Genomic DNA, 20,649 nt, shown 5'->3' on the forward strand with positions numbered 1-20,649 from the left:
AAAAATCAGACACCCTCACTAACTTGGCTTATAAATGAGTTTCTTCCTAACAAATACTAACTGATACACACCAGCCAGTACAAAAACTTTGGCAAGCTATGTCAGCGGTTCTAGTGTTTTGACCAAAACAAAAAGCTTTTTTGCCACAACATGGGTCATCTGTGGGCTTTGTTCATAGGATCTCTATATATAAATGATTTATGGTACAATGGATATGTTTACAAACAGTTAACTCAGGCACTCTGCAATAACCCTGTAACACTGTAACACTGCACCTACAAATGATACATATTCATCTCATCACTCCTTGCACTCTTCACTTCTTTGCACTATTTGTATCCTTTTTACAGTTCAGAGAACTGTATATAGTCATTCCTTGTGTATATTTCTGAATATTGTTGTGTTGTTATTTTTGTGTAAGTACACTGAAAGCCACTAAACCGGAGTCAAATTTATTGTATCGTAACATACTTGGTCAATAAAGATGATTCTGATTCTGATTCAGTTCGGATAATTGAAACTCAATATACTGACCCCTGGAATGTAAAGATATTTTGTTTTAAATATATTTATTTTTATTCATATGTATGCACTTTTTTGTATAGGCTACTGTTGTTGTAGCCTTGCTGTTGTTTCAATCTGTTTCTGTTTCTTGAGGAATGTGTTATACATGTTCCTACTAGAAATTGTACCAACGTATCTAAATAAAGTTGGGGGAAAACATTTTTTTGAAGCCATTCTAATCACCATTTGTATGTTGTTGTTTTTTTGTCTTTCTCAACTTCTTCCATATAATTTCATACAAACAATAAAAAGGTCCAGCTCATTAAGGGCATGTTTTTTGTTAGTTGCATGTTTTTGTTTGTTTTATAACAACGAAAATAAAAGGATCAGAGAGAATTTCAGCTCTTTATGATTATTTTAAAGTTCAACCCCTCTTCAAGGAGTTCATTTAAACTCTCATTCTGGAAGCTCATCTCTCATCTCCGGAGAATTGGGCTGATCATTTATCTCTCACAGAGCGACAGAGTTCATCTCCGGGGGACCACCCATGGGCACCACCTGTCCTGCCTATTTCAGACGTGGAAAAAAGAAAAAGCACAGGTGGAAATAATGTTGCCTTCAAATGGAGCTTGTGAGGTTATATTTTCAACATGCAAGTCAAGCACACTGTTGGCACTGGTTTAAGTTGTCAGAACACTGTTGCTGATGGTTAATGATTTGGTATTTTCTGCATTTCATTGTCATGTTAGGAAGTTTGTGCAGCTATCCTTGTTAGGACATTGCATTGACTTCCATTCACTGTGGACAGCCTAACCCTGACCCTCACCTTAACCAGGACCTCAAAAATGATGTTTTGCCTCATTAGGACCAGACTTTGGTCCCCATCAGGACTACTGGTCCCAACAAGGTCAGTATGTATACTGGAAAAGGTCCCAATGAGGTAACAAAAACACGCGCGCACACACACACACACACACACACACACACACACACACACACACACACACACACACACACACACACAGAGGCAGAATCCAAACATATGTTAATATAACAACAGGATTGAGGTTAAGAAATTAAGAACGTAAATACAGTGACAGAAATGAGTTAACTATTAATGAAAGCAGAAATCAGTTGAATGTTTACCGAGATAAGTAAAACTATGAGGCACGATAACAGAGGAAAAAATATGGGTTTTAAGTCTCGTTTTAAAATACCAAAAGAGCCTTGCACACAAATTTGTAGTGGGAGTTTATTCCAATGACGGTGCTCTAGATTAGCAAACACTCTACCTCCTAAAAACGTTAAAAATAAAACATTTTCCATGGGGTTCAGCGTTTTTTTTTTAAAAAAAAGGTATGTCATGACATGTGAGCTCTCAAACTTAATTTCCACTCATAAAATTATGAATACCACATCAGCAGTTCACTCAAATAGACTCTTCAAAAACACAGTGAACACATCCCCACAACATTCAGGATGGCTCTTTTCCATTTTTGCTGGCCATCAGTGAGTCATATGCACACAACAAGGGCCCAAGAGCCTTGTCTACCTCAGCGGAAAGTAGCAAGTATGAAAGTGCTTTTTTTCTGCTAAAAGTACCATTACTAATCCTTCTGCTGCAATCATTCCTACAGCCTACACATTTGAAGTATCAGTTGTTTAATACTTGACACCTCATCTCTCTTTAGTAGGCTACACTCAAGCTTATTACAGCATTTCTATGACTGATAGGTCAAATTTCTTTCCTCCTTCCTTCTTTTACGTTCTTTCGAATAACTCATAACACTCTTACTATTCTAACAGTTCCTGGTCCTTCTCTTTGCAGCTTTTCAAGTGATTACTTTCACTCTCAACAATCACACCTCACTTTCTTCAGAAAATGCACTCTAACAGAGTATGATAGCCAAGATCTCTTAAATGCCTGATTGATTTAAATAGGTGAAAACAAAATCTGTTACAAACACCTTTGTTTCAAGGGCCATAGCAAATTAAGTAGATTTTAAGGGCTACATGCACTTTCTAGTATATGGACAAATATTTATTATTCATTGTATATCCAGTCTTTGTGATTCTCATTCATTAAAGAATCCGTTCACAAAAACAGACGTTACCACATGCTAGTAGTGGTTTCTGGCCATGCCATGCAGAGAGTTTCATTGCTGATGACATTTAAAGATATTATCTGCCACTAAGACATCTGACATCACAACAATACAAAGGAGGTGAATGGAATTTCATATGTAGCGTTCACAGCATTGAAAAACTTTATGATGATGTCCCTTTTTAGAAACAATGTCCTGGTTACTCAAAATAACCCACATACCAGACTGTCAACAGTTGTCAATGGGAACTGTTTATCATTTGAAGAAAAAATACAGTGAAATGTCCATAATGAGTTATGTAGATTATCCTGTGTAATGTTTCTGTGCAGGGAACATTTGTTTGGTTTTTTTAATGTAATAATTCAATGCTTTGAGCACCACAAACATCTTTTCACCTCCAATGTGTCAGGGTGCTAGAAAGTCTCAGTGAGGGAAATTGCAAAACCTCTGCAAATATAACTAAAACTATATATACTGTATATATACAGTATGTGTATATATATGTGTGTGTATATATATATATATATATATATATGTATACTGTCTATACAATATAAACCTACTCCTGTCTGGGGATAGCCATGAGTGCATAGAAACCTATAGCAGAGTCAAAGTTAACTAGGTAATATAAGGTCAAGTTTATACGGTGGTGGAGGAAGAAGTACAAAAATATCAATACTACAATGTAAAATGACTGTTACAAGTAAAATTCCTGTATTTAAAATCCTACTTGAGTAAAAGTACAGAAGTATTATCGGCTAAATTTACTTACAAGTTATTGAAAGCAAAAGTACACATTTAGCAGAGAATCAGTTGCTGTGACTGTGACTGATTTTTAACTTTTCTCTGAACTTTTTGTGAAATATTGGAACATTTTACATGTAACTACAGCTGTCAAATAAATAGCAAAAAGTACAATACTTCCCCCTGCATTAAAGTGAAGTAAAAGTATAAAGTAGCATAAAATGGAAATACTCTAGTTAAGTACAAGTACCTAAAAATTGTACTCAAATCCAATAAAAGTTGAGTAAATGTACTTAGATTCACCATTATATCTGATGCACCTGCCACATAATGATTTTGGCCGCTGCCAGCTCATCAAACACACATCTAACACAGATCATCACAGTGGAATTATTCTTAAAAAGCCACTTTCTAGAAATATTTTTGTTGCATTTCATTTGATCTAATTTTATTCTTTTAGGGCCTGAGTGACTCAACTGTTTTTTTTTTTCAAAATGTCCTCATTACTGAGAATTACTCTTTGACTGTGTGTTCGTAGCTATCTAATTATTTGTGTCTGACAGACTGAGATGTGATTGTTGTGACGGTGTATCAGATTCAGAGGCCTACAGTCGCCATGGTGTTGCTGAGTTGAGCCTACAGCGTCAGCTGCTTTTCAGCTACTTCTATGTGCAGAGGAGTGTCTAACAGCCAACAAAAGACATGCGTCACTGCTCCCATGTAAAACCTGAAAAGTTGGTTTTATGACTGTTTGGTATGTGAATCAAGGCAGTCGGCTTAGTCACATTTTCATCAGAACACTTTTACTCTGATGTGGTTAGTTCATCATGAGTTTCTATTGACTGCTCTCACTCACTGAAACCCAGCTGTGTGACGCCGCCTCTAGTCAGTTTCTAGTCAGTTTCAAGTTAGTTTTTACCTAATGTATTGTTACATGTACTTAGGTTTATAGGTTTATTTTTTGAGGACTAACCACAAAGTAAGAACAGAGTTTTCATAAATTGACTTATGGTATTTTCTGTTTCTACAATGAAGACAACATGCCTTAACTGAAAGAGCTGCCAGCAGTTGTGAGACTCAGGTGTTTTAACCTCCAGTCTACCCAAACAGAAGTATTTCTTCTCTCAGCAATGAACTTCAGGTAAGACATTTTGAGGATCAGATGCTGATTAGATAAGCACTACACACACAGAGCTACAAGAAACTTGAGCCTCTTTTCTCTGCCTTTACTATTAATAAAGTGCTGGGTTGAACCACAAACATACATTTTAAGGACTGGAATTTTTCTTGACTTGATAATATTTCAAAGTAAATCTCAATGTGAGATGGTATCTAATCATATATGTAGTGAAAGAATGAATATGATAAATCTGGCTGAAACTAAGATGTTCCTATTTCTTGCCTCCTGTTTCTGAGAGTATCAATACCCAACTAAATTTTGTAGTGGGATAAATGTGACATATTGAAACATTTTTCAAAAATAATTGTACAGTGTCTTTACAGACACTAACATCAGTTTCTCACTCTGAAATTCTTTCAAAACCAGTGTTTCATATGTTGTAAGACATGTTATGTTCATAATTGAATCAGTAATGGGACATGCTGACACTTGATGACCCCAATGACATATTCCTAGCTGTCTTCTACAGGGATAGAAAGTACTTACTACAGCAACTGGCAGGGGTTTTAAATAGTATTAGTAATAAATCTACTTTTACTGAAGTAAAATGGACTTAACATTGTACATTGCATTCAACCTCCAATGTTACATGATTGAATTATTTATTGCACATGCCACATTTAATTTTTGCACTTGTCACCATTTCTTGGTCTGTAGTGCAGTCCATATTTCCTTTGAACAGTCAATATTTCATTTCAAGTTTTATATCTCATTTCAAAACTAGTATTCAATTCTGTAAATAGATTTTAGATTTTATTTTTTTCATTTAATTGTAGGACTACTTTGTTCATTTTATTATTTCATTATTATTATTACCTTACTCTTATTATATTTTTATTATTCTATGTCGCGTTTGTGGGAGCAAACGCATAGTAAAATTCTTTGTTTTGTTTGCTTGCATATTTGGCTAATAAACAGATTCTGATTATAATGATTTGGCATAGTCTTTATGAATGAACTTCTTTTTTTTTTTTTTTTTTTTTTTAAAAAGAAAGATATTATAATGTTCATTCCACCCTTGAGGCCATCACAACTTCCCCTTTTTGTCCCAGACATAAAAGGTCTTTATTTATAAATATTTCTCCGTCCTGAATGAATGAAAAGCAGTCAAACATCTTTGAGGTGCAGTTGCTCCTCATGAACACTTGGTGGTAGTGTTGCTCCAGGTTGGGGCTGGTGCGCATGCTCTGTGCGATGTAAACACTTTGTAGGCCGCCTGTGCGCGAGCCGCTCCGCAGACATTTGTGTACACGTATTACGGCTGCATGGGCTGGACCTGATAGGCGATGGGAACGAGCTAACTTAACGGTGGAAACCTAGCCAGGCTAACTTGAAAAATATAGCTAATGTACACGGATAAAGTGTGTTTTTCTCATAATAGTAGGACTGTACTTTCGTGCATGGGAAGCAGACGACGTTTGCTGCTGGTGGTTAAAATCGCTTCAAGGTAAAGGATGTTCTAGTTTTTTTCGGGCTCTGTCTAATAACTGGAGTGAACACTAACTCATAAAACGACTCCTTGTTATCACTGTTATCCGTTCCAGTGAATGGTGTGTCATTACACCGAAGCTATATATAGGGTGTCATTAATTAGCTCCCACATTTTCTTAGTCTCAATATCAGCTTGTATTACAGCTTGTCACTTGTGTCAAATACTTGTGTTTGAACTCCCTAATTGGCTTGAGAAGGACTCCAGCTACTGCCTGGAACGAAAATACTATTTAGCGTTAATGTAAAGTGATATTTTTTCTGCTCGATAATGTCGAATAAGCTTATCAGTTTAATGTTACTGCAGCGTCGTCGACGTTGGAGCTGTCCGGGAGAATTACACTGCATACTATTGCGTTTGATGCTGGGTCTCCATTTCAGCCCATAACACCAGCGAGCCATAAAAGGAGTAACAGGGACTTCTCCTGTGTCTAATGCACCGGTCCTGTTCTGCCTGTAAATCAAAGTGTTTGTAATAGACGAGGACATGATGTGAAGCCCAAGCAAATGATTTAAACCGCTCAGCAGTGGCACAAGCTGTGTTAAAGCCAAGAATATCTTTAACTCAAACTGCAAGTTGCGGCAACAATGCTGCCCTGTGACCACAGATGTAGTGGACGATAAACCCACCAAAGTTTAACACCGTTAAAACTGCGGAAGTGCAGCTTACTGTACAACTTACTCACATATATTTATCAACCCACATATTTATCAGTCTGAAGTCACTGGGTGTCAGTGGTTTTTGGGTAACTTGGCGAATAAGACTTGATACTGTATCTCAGCATGGTGGTTCAGTAAACTGGGGAATTTAGATGTGGGCTATTTAAAGACTGGGGCAGAAGAAATACCCAACACCAACCACAAATGAGTAATGCCCCATTAAATGTGTCCCATCGGTCAGGTGTGAGGCATGTCAGCTTTCATACTGAGTTTCATGATTGTTGCACATGTAGACAAAATTTTAATAGATAAAACTAGTGGAGTAGAAAATTTCACTGTGTAAGTATTGGGTCGCACCAAACGAAAATACTCAAGTAAAGTACTGGTATGTCTGAATGTGTTAAGTTCTGTCGATTATTTTCTTGATTATCTGATTAGTTGTTTGGTCAATCAAATGTCAGAAAATGGTGAAAAATGTGTATTAAAAAAAAAATCCAGAAAACATTCACATTTGAGAAGTTTGAATTTGAGAATTTTGATTTTTCCTTAGAAAATGACTCCAAACGATTAATCAATTATCAAAATAGTTGCCCATTAATTTAATAGTTGTCAACAAATCAATGAATTGACGAATTGTTACAGCTCTGTTTTCATTACACCTCTGCAAGTAATGGCTCTAATTAAACCAGCCCATTTCTATTGTCTTAATTTAGTCACAGTGCCTAAATTAGCAGGTTTAGTAACACTTACTTCTCTAAGTGTAAATGAGTTTAATGAGTGGTCATGGCTAGCGGCTTCTGTAAGTAGTATCGGACAACTTTGAAACTTTTTGTCAGACAGTAAGTTGCATCTGTGAGACTAGAGATGGCCATGTCATGTCAGAGGATACACTTGTCAGTACTTGTTGCCATTACTACAGAAAGCTTCAAAAGCTTTACTCTGACCCCCGACACTCAGTGTAGACCTGGAGACGCTGAAGGGCATTGTTATAAATCTTTAGTGAAGAAAGGAGCATGTGTTTATTTTATGCTTTGTACCTGCTTTTCAGTTGTGTTATTTTGTAATTATCACATGGATGTAAAATTTATTAGAATGATTAGTAAATGGAGAAGAAACAGTTGACTTGAATGTGAAGTGAGTGCAAATGAAAGTAGTGCTACAACTAATGATGAATAATGATTTTCATTATCGATTAATCTGTCGATTATTTCCTTGATTAAGCCACAAAATTGTTCCATAAAATGTCAGAAAATGGTAAAAAAAAATATGTCGATTGCTGTTTCCCAAAGCCCAAGGTGACATCCTCAAATGTCTTGTTTTGTCCTGACTAATAGTCACAACCCAAAGATATTCAGTTTCTGTCATAGAGGACTAAAGAAACCAGAAACTGTTCACATTTGAGAAGATGGAGTAAGAGAATATGGCCTTTTAAAAAAAACTCAAAACAATGAATCAATTCTCAAAATAGTCAGCAATTAATTTAATAGTTGGCAACTAATCAATTAATTGACTAATTGTTGCAGCTCTGAATGAAAAAGGTCAATTTTTAAAGTAACACAGGGGCATAACCAGAGTACATTAGATGGACAAAATATCAGTATTTCACACGTAATGGTTATTGCAATATTATGATATTTACTATTGTTTGCTCATAACATCCTTGTTATTCTGTTTTTCTTTCAAGGAAACCTTGTCATCCACCTCTGGTATTGAAAGCAATAACAGTCAAGATATGATTGCATTATCAGTTAAAAAAAATCTGAACCACAGGCCCTTTTCACATGTTAACATGACCTAGCAGGATAAGCACAGTTGTAATTAATAACTTTAACAATGGTTCTTTCCCATCGTTGCGTCTCGTTTAAGCATTGCCAGTAAGCCAACATACACATTAACAGGATCCTGGAACCAAATGAATGAAATGTGTTGAAGCCGTTGTTAATGTTATTAATTATACTTGCTTCCTGCTATGACATATCAAAATATCTTTTGTGATAAGACTTCTTTTGATATTGTTTTGGTCAACACCACTCTCTCATGTGAGGTTCATAACTGAAAATCTGTTTAGATGCTGGTTTAGTTGCTGTATATGAAGATGTAGATTAAGAAGTAGTCTGTGGGAGGCCATCTGCCGGTCGCTGATGTAGACAGTGGAGATTACACACACTTTCACAGAATGCTTTGTCGTCGGTGTTTTTGATTTAGCTGTCACTCCCACAGAATAAACTAGTCAAGGCTGAGATTTAGGAGTTGGCGTTATTGATTGAAATTAGGCTGAAGCCAGCACATTTGATTTTCTACACTACTATAAAGCTACTTTTCAGAGTGCAGGTTTTGTGGGCCAAATGTAGAATATTAGCCAGCATTTGTAGCTCTCATTATGTGGCTGCATAATGAAGAATAGCCTTCAGTAACACCATTGAAATGCTGATTGTACACTGGGAAAATCTGAGCTTCCCCCTCTGTGTGAAGTGAAAGGCCTTTCTACCTCAGTGTGAGTGTGTTATTGTAAGTCAGGCCTGTGTTTTAATACCCTCACACAGCACATAGACCAGTATGTTTCCCTGAAGATGGCCATGCTCTCTCCTGCTGGGCCAGACGGTTTTGTTCTGGTTCACTGCTTAGAAATAGCATGTGAAAGACAAGTAAATAGAGAAAGGCAAGTTAAATTAGTCTTATTTTTCATCTCCAAACAAATAAATAATGATAATAATGAAGTAAAAACTGAATGTTGTAGTTTTACGTTTGTCCTGGCTTAAAAGTTTTGATCAGTCTGTCTGCTTGATGGATTTACAGCACCGTGAGGCATCTGTTAGGTGCTGTGCATTTTGAATTAGGAGAAAGGAAATGCTGCTCTGTTGTGCCTTTGGTCTTTCTCAGTTCCCCAGTCGTCTTGAAGTTGTTTTGCTGAGGCTTTCTTCTTGCCTTGCTGTGGGTTTCATTAGCTATGCGCACTGCATCTGAGGGCCCCTTTGAGTTCTTTGGCAAACAAAAGCAGAAACAATCTCTGTACCCAGGATTTATAGGGACGCCTCGCTTCAGTTGGCTGGGCTTGCTAGAAAAGAATGTCTTCTTAGGCCACCTGGACATTGGCATCTCTCAAAGCATGGCCTTCCCCTGTCCTGACTCAGTTGATTAAATTTTAGGCCTGCTCTTTTGCTCCCTGAATAATGCCTGTCGTTTCTAGTCTGATGGAGAAAAAAAAGATGCAATAAGGCACACTGACTGGGATTTCATTTTAAGGTTTTGTAAATCAGAAAATCAACTAACAAGGTTCTTTAATCAGACAAAGTAACAGCACACATAGACAAAGCAAGGTCCAGGCCTAACTTTACATGGTTCTTTCTGGTGTTTCGTCTACAGTACATGGTCATCTTTTCTCCCCCCCAGTTAGTTCTGCATGGCCTCGCACATTGGGAATCAGTCTTTGAAGGAACCTCATGCCCTTACATTCTCCTCTCTGCTTTCAGTATAGACACAATGCTAGCCTGGCTCAGTGGTGCAAAAAGAGTTGGGTAGGGTGTAAAGAAATGTTCATGTAAAATACAAATTTGGGAGTGAGACTTCTCTGGATAAACAGTTTTTGTTCATTTTCCCATATTAGTGACACAGCTGATCCTTTTTCATGTTTGTAATATGTAATAATTTGTGAGTGGATTGCAGTCAACTATAATTGGGTTAATTAGATTAAATTGGCTGTAAGGAAGATTAGATGTACTATATTTAGTGTGCTGTTAAGGTGAATTTAGTCACAGAATGACTCTGTGAATTCTTTGTAATATAGGCTAAACATTTTTATGCATTCTTTGACTTTTCTGCTCTTGAAGTGTAAAATGTGCTGATCAGCAGCTGAGTCAGTTATAGCCGCACACAACCATCGGAAATTCTTGTTCTATGCAGGATAAAGATACGCCTGTAACTGGTGTTGATCCTATTATTTGTGTTAATAACAGTCTGAGTGAGTAAATATAACCTGAATTTTCAGATGTACTTACTGGTTGTGTGAACAGTGTACTGGGTTATATGAAATATATATTACAATAGATGATGATATGATCCTCAGTCTAGATATCACAGTATCTGGCATAATCAAACAGGAACTGTCATTTTCAGCTGCATTGCATTTCTCAGAAATCATGTAGGGAAAAAATATGTCTCTGTAGTGCAAACATGTACAGTAAAACCAAACCCACAATATATGGTAAACAATAATACTGTTGTCCAGCCACCCACTCACTGCCTGTATACTCAACAAGAAAATGATAGATCAAGTGAATAATTGAAATTAGCTGAATTTGCAAAAGAGTTTTTAATTCATAATAAATCTACATGTATTTGTGCACTTCTGCAGACCATTGTTGCTGTTATCATGTTTTTGCTACAAGGTGGGTGTTTTCTTCTATAGTTTAGGTGTCATGTAATCATCCATCCATGCTGATTTAATGCAGCCACCTGTAGGATCTACAGGATGAGGATCTGTTAGTTTAGCTTGAATGTCATGTTGTTGATGAAGGCCAGTAAATAGGCCCCCTACAGTGACAGCTCAGGAACAGGGTGTTGCAATGAAAACAGTAAAACTTTGGTGCACCAACTTCCTGATTCTCTCCAACTCAGAATTGACTTGGCGGAGGAAATACCCAGGGACCCTTCCATGTGTGTGTTATGTGGTAACAGTAAAGTCACTCAGTGTGTCTGTCTGTGCACAGCAGGGGAAAAAAGCGCTTAGCTAACAGTATTTTCAGTCTGTACTGTAGCACATTCCTATCACCACATTTACCACAGTCTTTTCCTCCACCTCCTTTTGTTTTTCTCTCCTTCTGCTTTATGTCTTTTGCGCTATATAGACCTGATTATCACATAGAAATGACTCATCATTTTTATACAGAGCTAGATGCATGAAATGATTAGTTTCCTGCCTGGTGGCAGTATCCAGACTTCCTGTTGGGGTGAAACCGAAGAAAAGACTCAGGTGTTAGGTGAATTTCAGACTGAGTTTCTTGCTGAGTACAGAAGTACACTTCCTGTTGTACACTGATTTCAGCTGTATACTTAAAGAAGTCCTATCTTTGCTAGAGAACTTTGACCCTTCCTGACACTGTGATCAGCATATGACTACAGGGCAGTGTGTTATTAAATCGGTCGAAGGTTCAGAAGAGTGGATTACCTGACATTTGTGTTACTGACATTTGAATTCAATTTTTTAAACACGGTGTTCTCTTAACAAATACATTTTGGATTTCTCATGGAGTATGTTAACAGCTGAAAGCCAAGGGTTTTGGATTATTTCAAATAGCAGGTAGGAATGTAGAGACACCCTGCATTCAGTTGTCGTTTGGCTGTTACTAGGTGGATTGGTGATAGTAAATGGGCCATTACTGAGCACTGATCAAAGTACTTGTTTTTTCATTTTTCATGTTGTTGATAATTTACCATGAAATGTAAAACTTAGAGTAATGTGTGTGTCAGGTAACAGCAGTAGGTTGTAACAACGCTCTGTGATTCATTGTGACCTATTGTGCTGGTGTGATCTGTTGAGCACAAGAAGCTCTTCCTCAATAAAACTGAAATATTAGATATGACAAACAATGGACTACTCCTGTAGTGCATTAAAGGTTACAGGCAAATAAATGTGTCATTCAAGTAGGATAAAAACAACCTGCATAGAGACAGAATCGCAATTAATTAATGTCATTTGATCCTTATTGAACACACTTTTACTGGAAAAGGGCATGTCATTTAAAGTATTGATCGTGGTATCAGAAACAGACAAATTTATTTGCCAATGCTGAGTCTGAAAACTAAACGGCTGCATCGATGGTGCAGCTTTAACAAAACTGATAATGTAGCACGTAAGGGTGTTATACTGCTGTTCAGTAGCTGCTAGATGAGAACGGTGGAACTTTCACAGTTCTGTCAGGAGTTAGATGTTTAACTAAATATTTAATTCACTGTGAATAATGTGAGCTTCTCATAATTGACAGAGAGATAAGTTAAAAGCTTGTCTAATTCATGCTAGTTCGAGCTCTGTGAAGAGGGTGGAAAATATTTACTTAAACCTACTTTATTACTGTGATGTCATGACTGAATCAAGATGTATATGTGCTCATTTTCCATCTGCTGCAGGTGGCGACAGACAAGGTTGCTGGTAAGCTGAGTTCTACTCTCTCATGGGTGAAGAACTCAGTCAGTCAGATGGCTAGTCAGGTGGCCACGCCCACGTCCCTGCAGACCACTGCCACCTCCTCCTCTACATCTCTGTCCTCGCCTGCCCTCTCTCCGTCCTCGCCGGCACAGCTCAGTCCAGATGATGTGGAGCTGCTTGCTAAGCTTGAGGAGCAGAACAGGTAAGCAGTCCGTCTCTGAAGCTTCTCCCGCCCGTCACCTTAACAGGGTTTGATTTAAGGTCGTGGTAGAGGGAAGACTCTTCAAAGGCTGGTTCGATACCATAGATACATGAGTAGATGAACATTTTCTCATAAAAGCCAATCTTTGGACTGTTAAAAACATTACACATTTAGAGTTAGCCGTTTTCCACTATATGTAGACAAAATGTTGGATATTTGCTCTGATTGTTCAGACATATCTATACTGTGAGATATTTGAGCTGCTAAGTAAACTCATTGAACCAAAACAGTGTGAGATTGCTCGCCCTTAAGCTTTTTCCAACATATTAAGATAGTGTCAGAGGACAAATCTTAAGGAAAATTCTTCTTGCCAAAGGGTAATAAAATAATGTACATACATTTAGAATATGAAATAAAATGTATATATCAAGGCTATCAGATAAAATCAGAAACATAAAGTATTGTATATTCAACTACTAAGCCTATATTCAGCAGTTAACACATCATCACCCATCAACATGATCGTCTATCTCATCATTAGTACAGAAGCTAAACCTTGTTTTCTTTGGCACAGTCATCAACTAGTGGGTGAGACTTTAACAAGCCGATGGCACAAGGCTTAACAGGTCGACCTCGACGGCCCTGTTTGACTTGCCGTTGGTAGCCTGAATGCAAGTCCAAAGGCAAGACACTCAGATATAAGGAGGATAGAGTGGATGCTCGCCCTCCTGTTTAAAAATGGGAGGCAGGTTCAGACGTCATTATGCTGTGCAGCACCCCGTTGTTGTCACCAGCAGGCAGATAAACATGTAGAAGAAATGACAGAAAAGTGATAGAGTTGTGGTGTCATTAGCTTCCTACACACCCCAGACAAGTTAAACTTCCTCAGGAAGTATAATTGCAGAGGGTCGGTTTTGCAGGCTATAGTGATATATTCATTAACTATTAGCTTATTTGATTGTAACTTATGAGATCTAGATATTACAGAAAATAATGACTAACACACTACAACAATACGAATATTTTTCTCCAACTTTCATATACAGATATACAAAAGCATGGCCTCAAATATTTGAATATTGATTTGTTACATTTTTATTCAGATTTTCAAATCAGTATTCAATTCTTTTCTTATTTTCATTATTATTTTGTCACACCTGCACTACTCAGAGTGCTGTAGAATCACTTTTCACAACCACACCATCCCCCTCCTGATCCACACATGAGTGACATCTAACAGGTCAAGACTTGCCAACTAGCTAACTGGAGGATACAAAGAGTAAGATATTTATAATAGTCTCCAGTTTGACAGGTTCTGGAGAATTCTGGAATTTCGGTTAAATTGTTTTGAGGATTTTGGTTTGTGTAAACTCAGACAGATTGGTTTGAAAGTTTTATCTGTGTGTGTGTGATGGTTGGCTCACAAGGCTATAGCTATAGCTATAGCATTTTGGACTGACTCATCCTCTGGCTAGACTGTAATAGGCTCATCATGGCTGAACCTGTGTCTGTTAAACAATGGACCACTCTTAGGACTGCGGCTCCTATAGGACTGCAACAATCTTTAGAACTTGTTGTTGGCCAAGATTTGTGAATTCATGTTTACATCATCGTCTTGCTTACATGGAACCAGTAAAAGCATCAGCTCCATAAATCCACATCACAGCATGTTTAGTTGTACACAGGTTCATTTTGCAACTGTTGGCATGCAACTATGGATTCTTATTATGTATACTACAAATTGATAGATTAATTTATCTGGTTATTGGATCAAATAAGAGTATTTTGTAAATTAAGAAGTAAACTGCCCATTGTTCACGTCAGATTAAAGTACTGTTAGAGGATGACGCAACACCTCTCCACTGCCAACTTTGTGAATTCTTCCCCTGTTGTGACTCTCACCCATGGCTAGTGCACTCTGTGTCAGCATGGAAACCAAGCGTACAGTTCAGAGTTCGGGACTGTCTCACAGTTAACTCCAGTAAAGAAGACAGCAAAGCTCTGTTGAATGCAGAGGTTGGTGACTCATCGCTACACCCACAGCTACTGCTCCAGAATGCCAAGTGACACTTGTTGTGATGCTTTTCCTCATTAGGAGAGATAAAACTAATCAGGGAAATGTTTCATTTTCTCCCTAATGTCCTGAATGACGTTCTGTGAAGACTCCCCATCTGGTGAACAGAAGTTGTAGTGTCAAGAGGCTCATAGTTCATCTGCCCTTTGACCCCTGCCTCCACCCCAGCATATAGAACCACAGCTGGGCCCTTTCATGAGGCACATTTCTCTGCTGCTACGCTTTGCTCCTGACTGACAATGAAGTTTCTTCTTTCTACATCACCCTGTAGCAACACACTGTTACCCACTGAACACAAATCTTATCATTTTATCTACGTATTTGCAAGACAGCTGCAACAACATGTAGGCTACATGGAGATGGGGGGACTTTGATATTCAGTGTTAACATTACAGACGCTTTGATGCATCCTGCGCTTGCTTACCTAGTGTTTGTGTGTTTGCTGAGCCCTTTGTACCCTACAGAGCAGATAAAAAGCACGAGCATTGGTTCAATAGTGTCACATGGATGAGGAAGTCCCGCATTGACTGCCACAGTCTGTAAATCAGACATGCCATTGCTCCAGAATTCCTAAAAACCAGAGGCATGAGGAGTACATCATGAGTTTATCTTGGTAAGGTGTATAGTATTTCAGATTTGTTTTGCTGCTGTAATGAGTTTAAAACTCATGTCATGATGTTGTGACAGTCACACACTTGAAACAGAATGTAGCATTAATTGTTTGGCTTCTTGTCCTAGCTCATAATTTTATTGAAATTTTTCCTTTAAAGTAATGCAAATGTTGGTCGACCAAAATGTATTCTGTTTAGTTTTTTCATCTTTCGTATTCTTAAAGTTTCAGACTTGTGTTTGACTACTGGTGAATTATTAGCAGAGCTGTAAATATGTTCGGGTTCATGTGTAACACAGACTGGTACAGCAGTGTGTATGTCTATTTCACACAAGCTAACTAAAATGCTTGGAAAACTGGCAACTCTTGTTATACTCTAGCTATAAGATGTTCCTTTTTTTCACTTTTTTAGCTTCATGTCAGAGCTGAACACATGTAAAAAAGCTCTTTTACAGGGAGGTCTTTGTGGCCATGTATTTCACTCCCTCCCACATGACCCAAATTTGGCTGTAACCCTAGCCATTCTTGGAGCATGCTCGGTGATGTCACAGGATCCAGAGGAGAGGCCCCAGCCTTTTTCCGATATCAGGTGTCTGAGCCTTTGTGTGTCTGTCATGAGCTCCTCTCTGGTGCACAGGTTGGGAGTCAGAACTTCTTTTCTCTGCACACTGATCCTTGATCAGGTAACCCTGTCTGTATATTCAGTAACAAACTGATAAAAGTGATACAGTTCAAGATTAACCTGCTGAAAAACACATCGGTTGAGCTCTTGGTCCCCAGCAACACACTTCAGATGCTGACCATGGATAAAAACACTCATTGAAATAGACATGAGTCAGGAGTTATTTTACTGACCTGTGCTAGATAGCCTTTTCAGCCACTTCAAGCTGCTGCCAGTAGAATTTAAATTAGTGCCAAACTTCTCTACTTCACATCCTTGTTGTATAGTCTTTCAATCGAAGTATAAGAGTTTAATGTTAGTATTAACCTGCTGGTCGTTGTGAGAATTTCTGAGGCTTACATTCATTGAGAATGTTGCAAAATTCCTCCTGTTTATAATCACATTGTGACAGCTGCTGGCCGCTGATGAACTAATGCTAGATAACTGGGCTTGCTGTTTTACCAGCAGTAATGGTGAAATTTATTCTTAGTGTCGGCAATTCTTGACTCAGATGGGCATTTTTAGAGTAGAGTCATTAGGGGGAAATAGTTGCTAATTGTTTCTTAATTGTCAGGCTCTGTCCGTCAGTCACTTTGATGCAGTGGGTTTCCTTACAGTCATAAAGCTGTAATACATGAGTGCAAAGTGGCTTTTTAAATAAGCTCCTCCATTTTTAGCACAGCACTAGAAATGTGAGTGGCTTTGATGTTAATACTTTTAGGCCTTCTCCATACACATTCGCTGGCTTGGCATTACTCGATTTGACTCAGTGCATCAGCCCAGCATGGTAAGGATTTGCATCTCCATTACAGTAGGGCTACCCGTTTGAAGGTGCACATTTTGAAGTACAGTTATTGTTTTAAATGGCCAAACGTGCACCAAAAGCTTTATGAGGCGCGTCAAACTGCCTTGATGCCCCTACTCCGACCTTGTTTCAATTTTGGAGTGTCAAATGAGTTTTTTTCTGTAGCTGAAAAAGAGAAAGAGAGCGCAAGCAAGCTGAACACCAGCCAGGGAGAGAGAGAGATAGAGAGAGAGAGAGAGAGAGACAGCGCAGCACTGGTTGAGTTAGGAGAGCAAGCGGTAGGACAACGCCAGTGAATGAGAGAAATAAAACGTTACATTCTGATTATTTCACAGCGGTTATGTTCTACAACACAAACAAATAACCATCAAACACTCAACAGATGGTCTACTGTGGAAACAGATGCTCTTAGTTTCTTTTTCCTCCTCTGAATTTCTTTTTTTCATTCATTCATTCATTACATCCAACTAATGCAGCAGTTAATACAAAGAACAACAAGACAAATCTGTGTTGTTCTGTGGTGTTGACATTTCAAATCTGATGCCTGCAGTGCGCCAAGACTCCCACACCTGAATTAAGTACAACACCATGTTTTGATTGTATTTTTTTTTATAGTTTCACAATCACATTAACATTTCATGCAGCTTATGGCAACCATAAAGTTCAAATTTGGATTCATCTGTAAAAATGGCTTCCTTATAGCAATTTTTGGTACTTTGCCCCATGCTAATCTGTTTTGTCATTCCAAAACTGGCTTGAGAAATGGTGCCATTAAGGCCACTGTTTCCTAGAAGACTATATTTTTAGTAACTGGATTCTGATGCTTTTTGTTGAGGGGACTTTGCATTGTGGTTGCACGTGCTGTATTGTTTCATAAAGATGTTACTGTTGATGTGTGTGTCTGTCTGTTCTTGCATTTGACTGATATTGATACTAATACTGACACTTCAAAGTGCGAACAGTGGCAACAATGAGCAACATATTTATTTAGTCAGTATCTCCTAGTTGGTAAAAGACCAACTCAATTCACACTGTGTTAAGAACACGTGTTAATCTAAAGTTTTTCTGTTTGGGGGACAAAATGTGGAACTCTTAAACCACTGAACTCGTAATGGATCATGACTGGGAACACTTTAAACTCAAACTGAAACAGTTTTTAAAGATGGATCAGTCATGTAGTCATACGTGATCTTATTATTATTGTTTGTGAGTTGTTTTTGTTTTGTGCTGCTTTATATGTACTTTGTTGTTGAGTTTTGTGCTTTAAAGGTGCAGTGTATAGGATTTAGTGGCATCTAGCAATGAGGTTGCAGATTGCAATAAAGTGAGTTCCCCCTCCTTCCCCACTTCCCCTCCCCTTCCAAGCGTGTAGGAGAACCTATAGTGGCTACGAAACTCAAAAAAAATGTAAAAGGCCCTCTCTAGAGCCAGTGTTGGGTTTGTCCATTCAGGGCTACTGTAGAACTATGGTGGGCTCCGTGGAAGAGGACCCGCTCCCTATGTAGATATAAAGGGCTCATTTCAAGATAACGAAAACACAATGATTCTTATTTTCAGTGATCATACACTAATTAAAACATACTTATGAATATCATATTCCATTTTTGCTAAGTCTGTTCCGTTAGATGCCACTAAATTCTACACACTGCACCTTTAATGTATGCATATGTATTGTTGAGTTTTGTGTAGTTTCATATGCATTTTACTGTTGAGTTTTATGTATTTTAAAGGCCAGTCAATTGATGGGCATTGCAAACTATCTTAGGCTGTGGTTTGTGGCGTTAGTTCATGCTATACAGTGTTTCCCCTATAATTGTACAGGCCTGGCAGGCTGCCTGGCCAACAAGAACCCCCACCAAGCCAAAAAATATTTTTTTTAATGCCAAAAATAATGCTATATATCCATTCATTCAGAAATCAATAGCATTTGGGAGCCTCTGTACAGCGTTGTTCCGAAACATAAGTTAATGTCTGTTCCGTTGCCTGGGAAACTCTTGGTAGCATAGCTCCTTTTTAAGGAACAGGGCAGTGCGTAATGTGTGTGCATAGCGAGGGAGTGGTTTAGTGAGAGAATGAGGGGCAGAAAAGTGACAGTGAATGTGAGCTGAGCAGAGGAAAAGGTTAGCAATAAGTTGTCAATCTGGCAGTAAATGTACAGTACAGGCTACAGTGTGTTAGTTAATAAATGCTGAAGCTTCTCAGCATTTATTCCTGAAGTTAGTAACAATGGCTTAGCCTAACCTGACGACACTAAACAGAAATAGAGAACAGAGAAATGTGTGGCTGCTGAGTTGTCCCACCCTGCCAGGCCAAAGCAGTCAACCGAGGGGAGACACTGCTATATACTTATCCCTGTACAAATAAACATTAAAAAAATAAAAGATCCAAATAGTGTCTCTGATCAGTTTGATTTAAATGATTGTAAAGGGTCAATTCTTTCTTGTCAGTTCTAAACTATGTATTCTTGAATCTTGTCAGCTGAAAAGAGATGTTTAATAAGGTTTTGGTAAACATTGGAAGCAAATATTACATGGTAATGGACTTTTTGCGCACAAAAAAATATTATTTATGGTATATTAACAGGACATCCCATCTCTTACCTTCACATATGCAGGCTGCTGGAGACTGACAGCAAGTCGCTGCGCTCCATGAATGGCTCCAGGAGAAACAGTGGCTCCTCCCTGGTGTCAAGCTCCTCCGCCTCCTCTAACCTCTCCCACTTGGAGGAGGACTCATGGATTCTCTGGGGACGAATAGTCAATGAGTGGGAGGAAGTGCGCAAGAAGAAGGAGAAGCAGCTTAAGGTGAGAGCAGTGCACATGACTACCTGTGAAGTGACAGCCGAGTCTCGTGCAGACCTGCTTAACAGCTTACCGAAACCTGGCTGCATTAAGAGCTTACTGCAACACATCTGACACTCTGCTGAAGACGAGGTTAAGGCATTTGTGGAGCTTTGATTTTTATAGATTTACTTTTTAGACATGAATTTGTGTGTTGATATTTTAATAATTGCCCATTTGAGAAGAATGATATTAAGTTTCCATTATTTGGTGTCTCAAAGAAATGGGCAGAAGCTTCCATGATATTATTACTGGGTGCAAATGGCTTTAAACTTTATAATAAAATGAATCTTTAGGCTACACTTTCTCTCTTGTGATAAACATGTGTTTCATGGGCATTTGTATAAAGCTCTGGTCTGAATGCTACAATGGCCATATCTGTTTGAATGTTTACTTGGTCCAGAAATAATTTCTATGGCTATCTTTGTTGTTTATCTAGGTGACCCTGTAGTGTTGTCATTGAACTTGTTATTTTAGTTCTTGACATTTGCAGCTAATTTTAGGTGGCTTGTTTCTACAGTTACTCCCTGAGGTCATCTGATAACTCTATGACCAGTGACTGTCAACGGTAGTATTATTTAAACCTCACTGTATATTGCAAAATGTGTGTAAACACAGTGACCAGAAAAATAGA

General features: G+C 38.2%; 1 protein-coding gene across 2 annotated transcripts in view; it reads left to right on the forward strand.

Moving 5' to 3' along the window:
- Positions 1–5,754: 5,754 nt before the first annotated feature.
- Positions 5,755–20,649, forward strand: part of evi5b (ecotropic viral integration site 5b) — a 34,087-nt gene continuing 19,192 nt past the window's right edge. The window contains exons 1-3 of one of the 2 annotated variants that reach the window (XM_042416204.1): positions 5,755–5,980; positions 12,805–13,025; positions 19,790–19,979. In XM_042416204.1, coding sequence (XP_042272138.1) covers positions 12,874–13,025; positions 19,790–19,979 — 342 coding nt within the window. In that variant the 5' untranslated portion in view covers positions 5,755–5,980; positions 12,805–12,873. The remainder of the gene's footprint in view (positions 5,981–12,804; positions 13,026–19,789; positions 19,980–20,649) is intronic. The other variant, XM_042416205.1, reaches the window with a different exon arrangement.

Source organism: Thunnus maccoyii, chromosome 7 (assembly GCF_910596095.1).
Source record: "Thunnus maccoyii chromosome 7, fThuMac1.1, whole genome shotgun sequence".
Taxonomy (NCBI): domain Eukaryota; kingdom Metazoa; phylum Chordata; class Actinopteri; order Scombriformes; family Scombridae; genus Thunnus; species Thunnus maccoyii.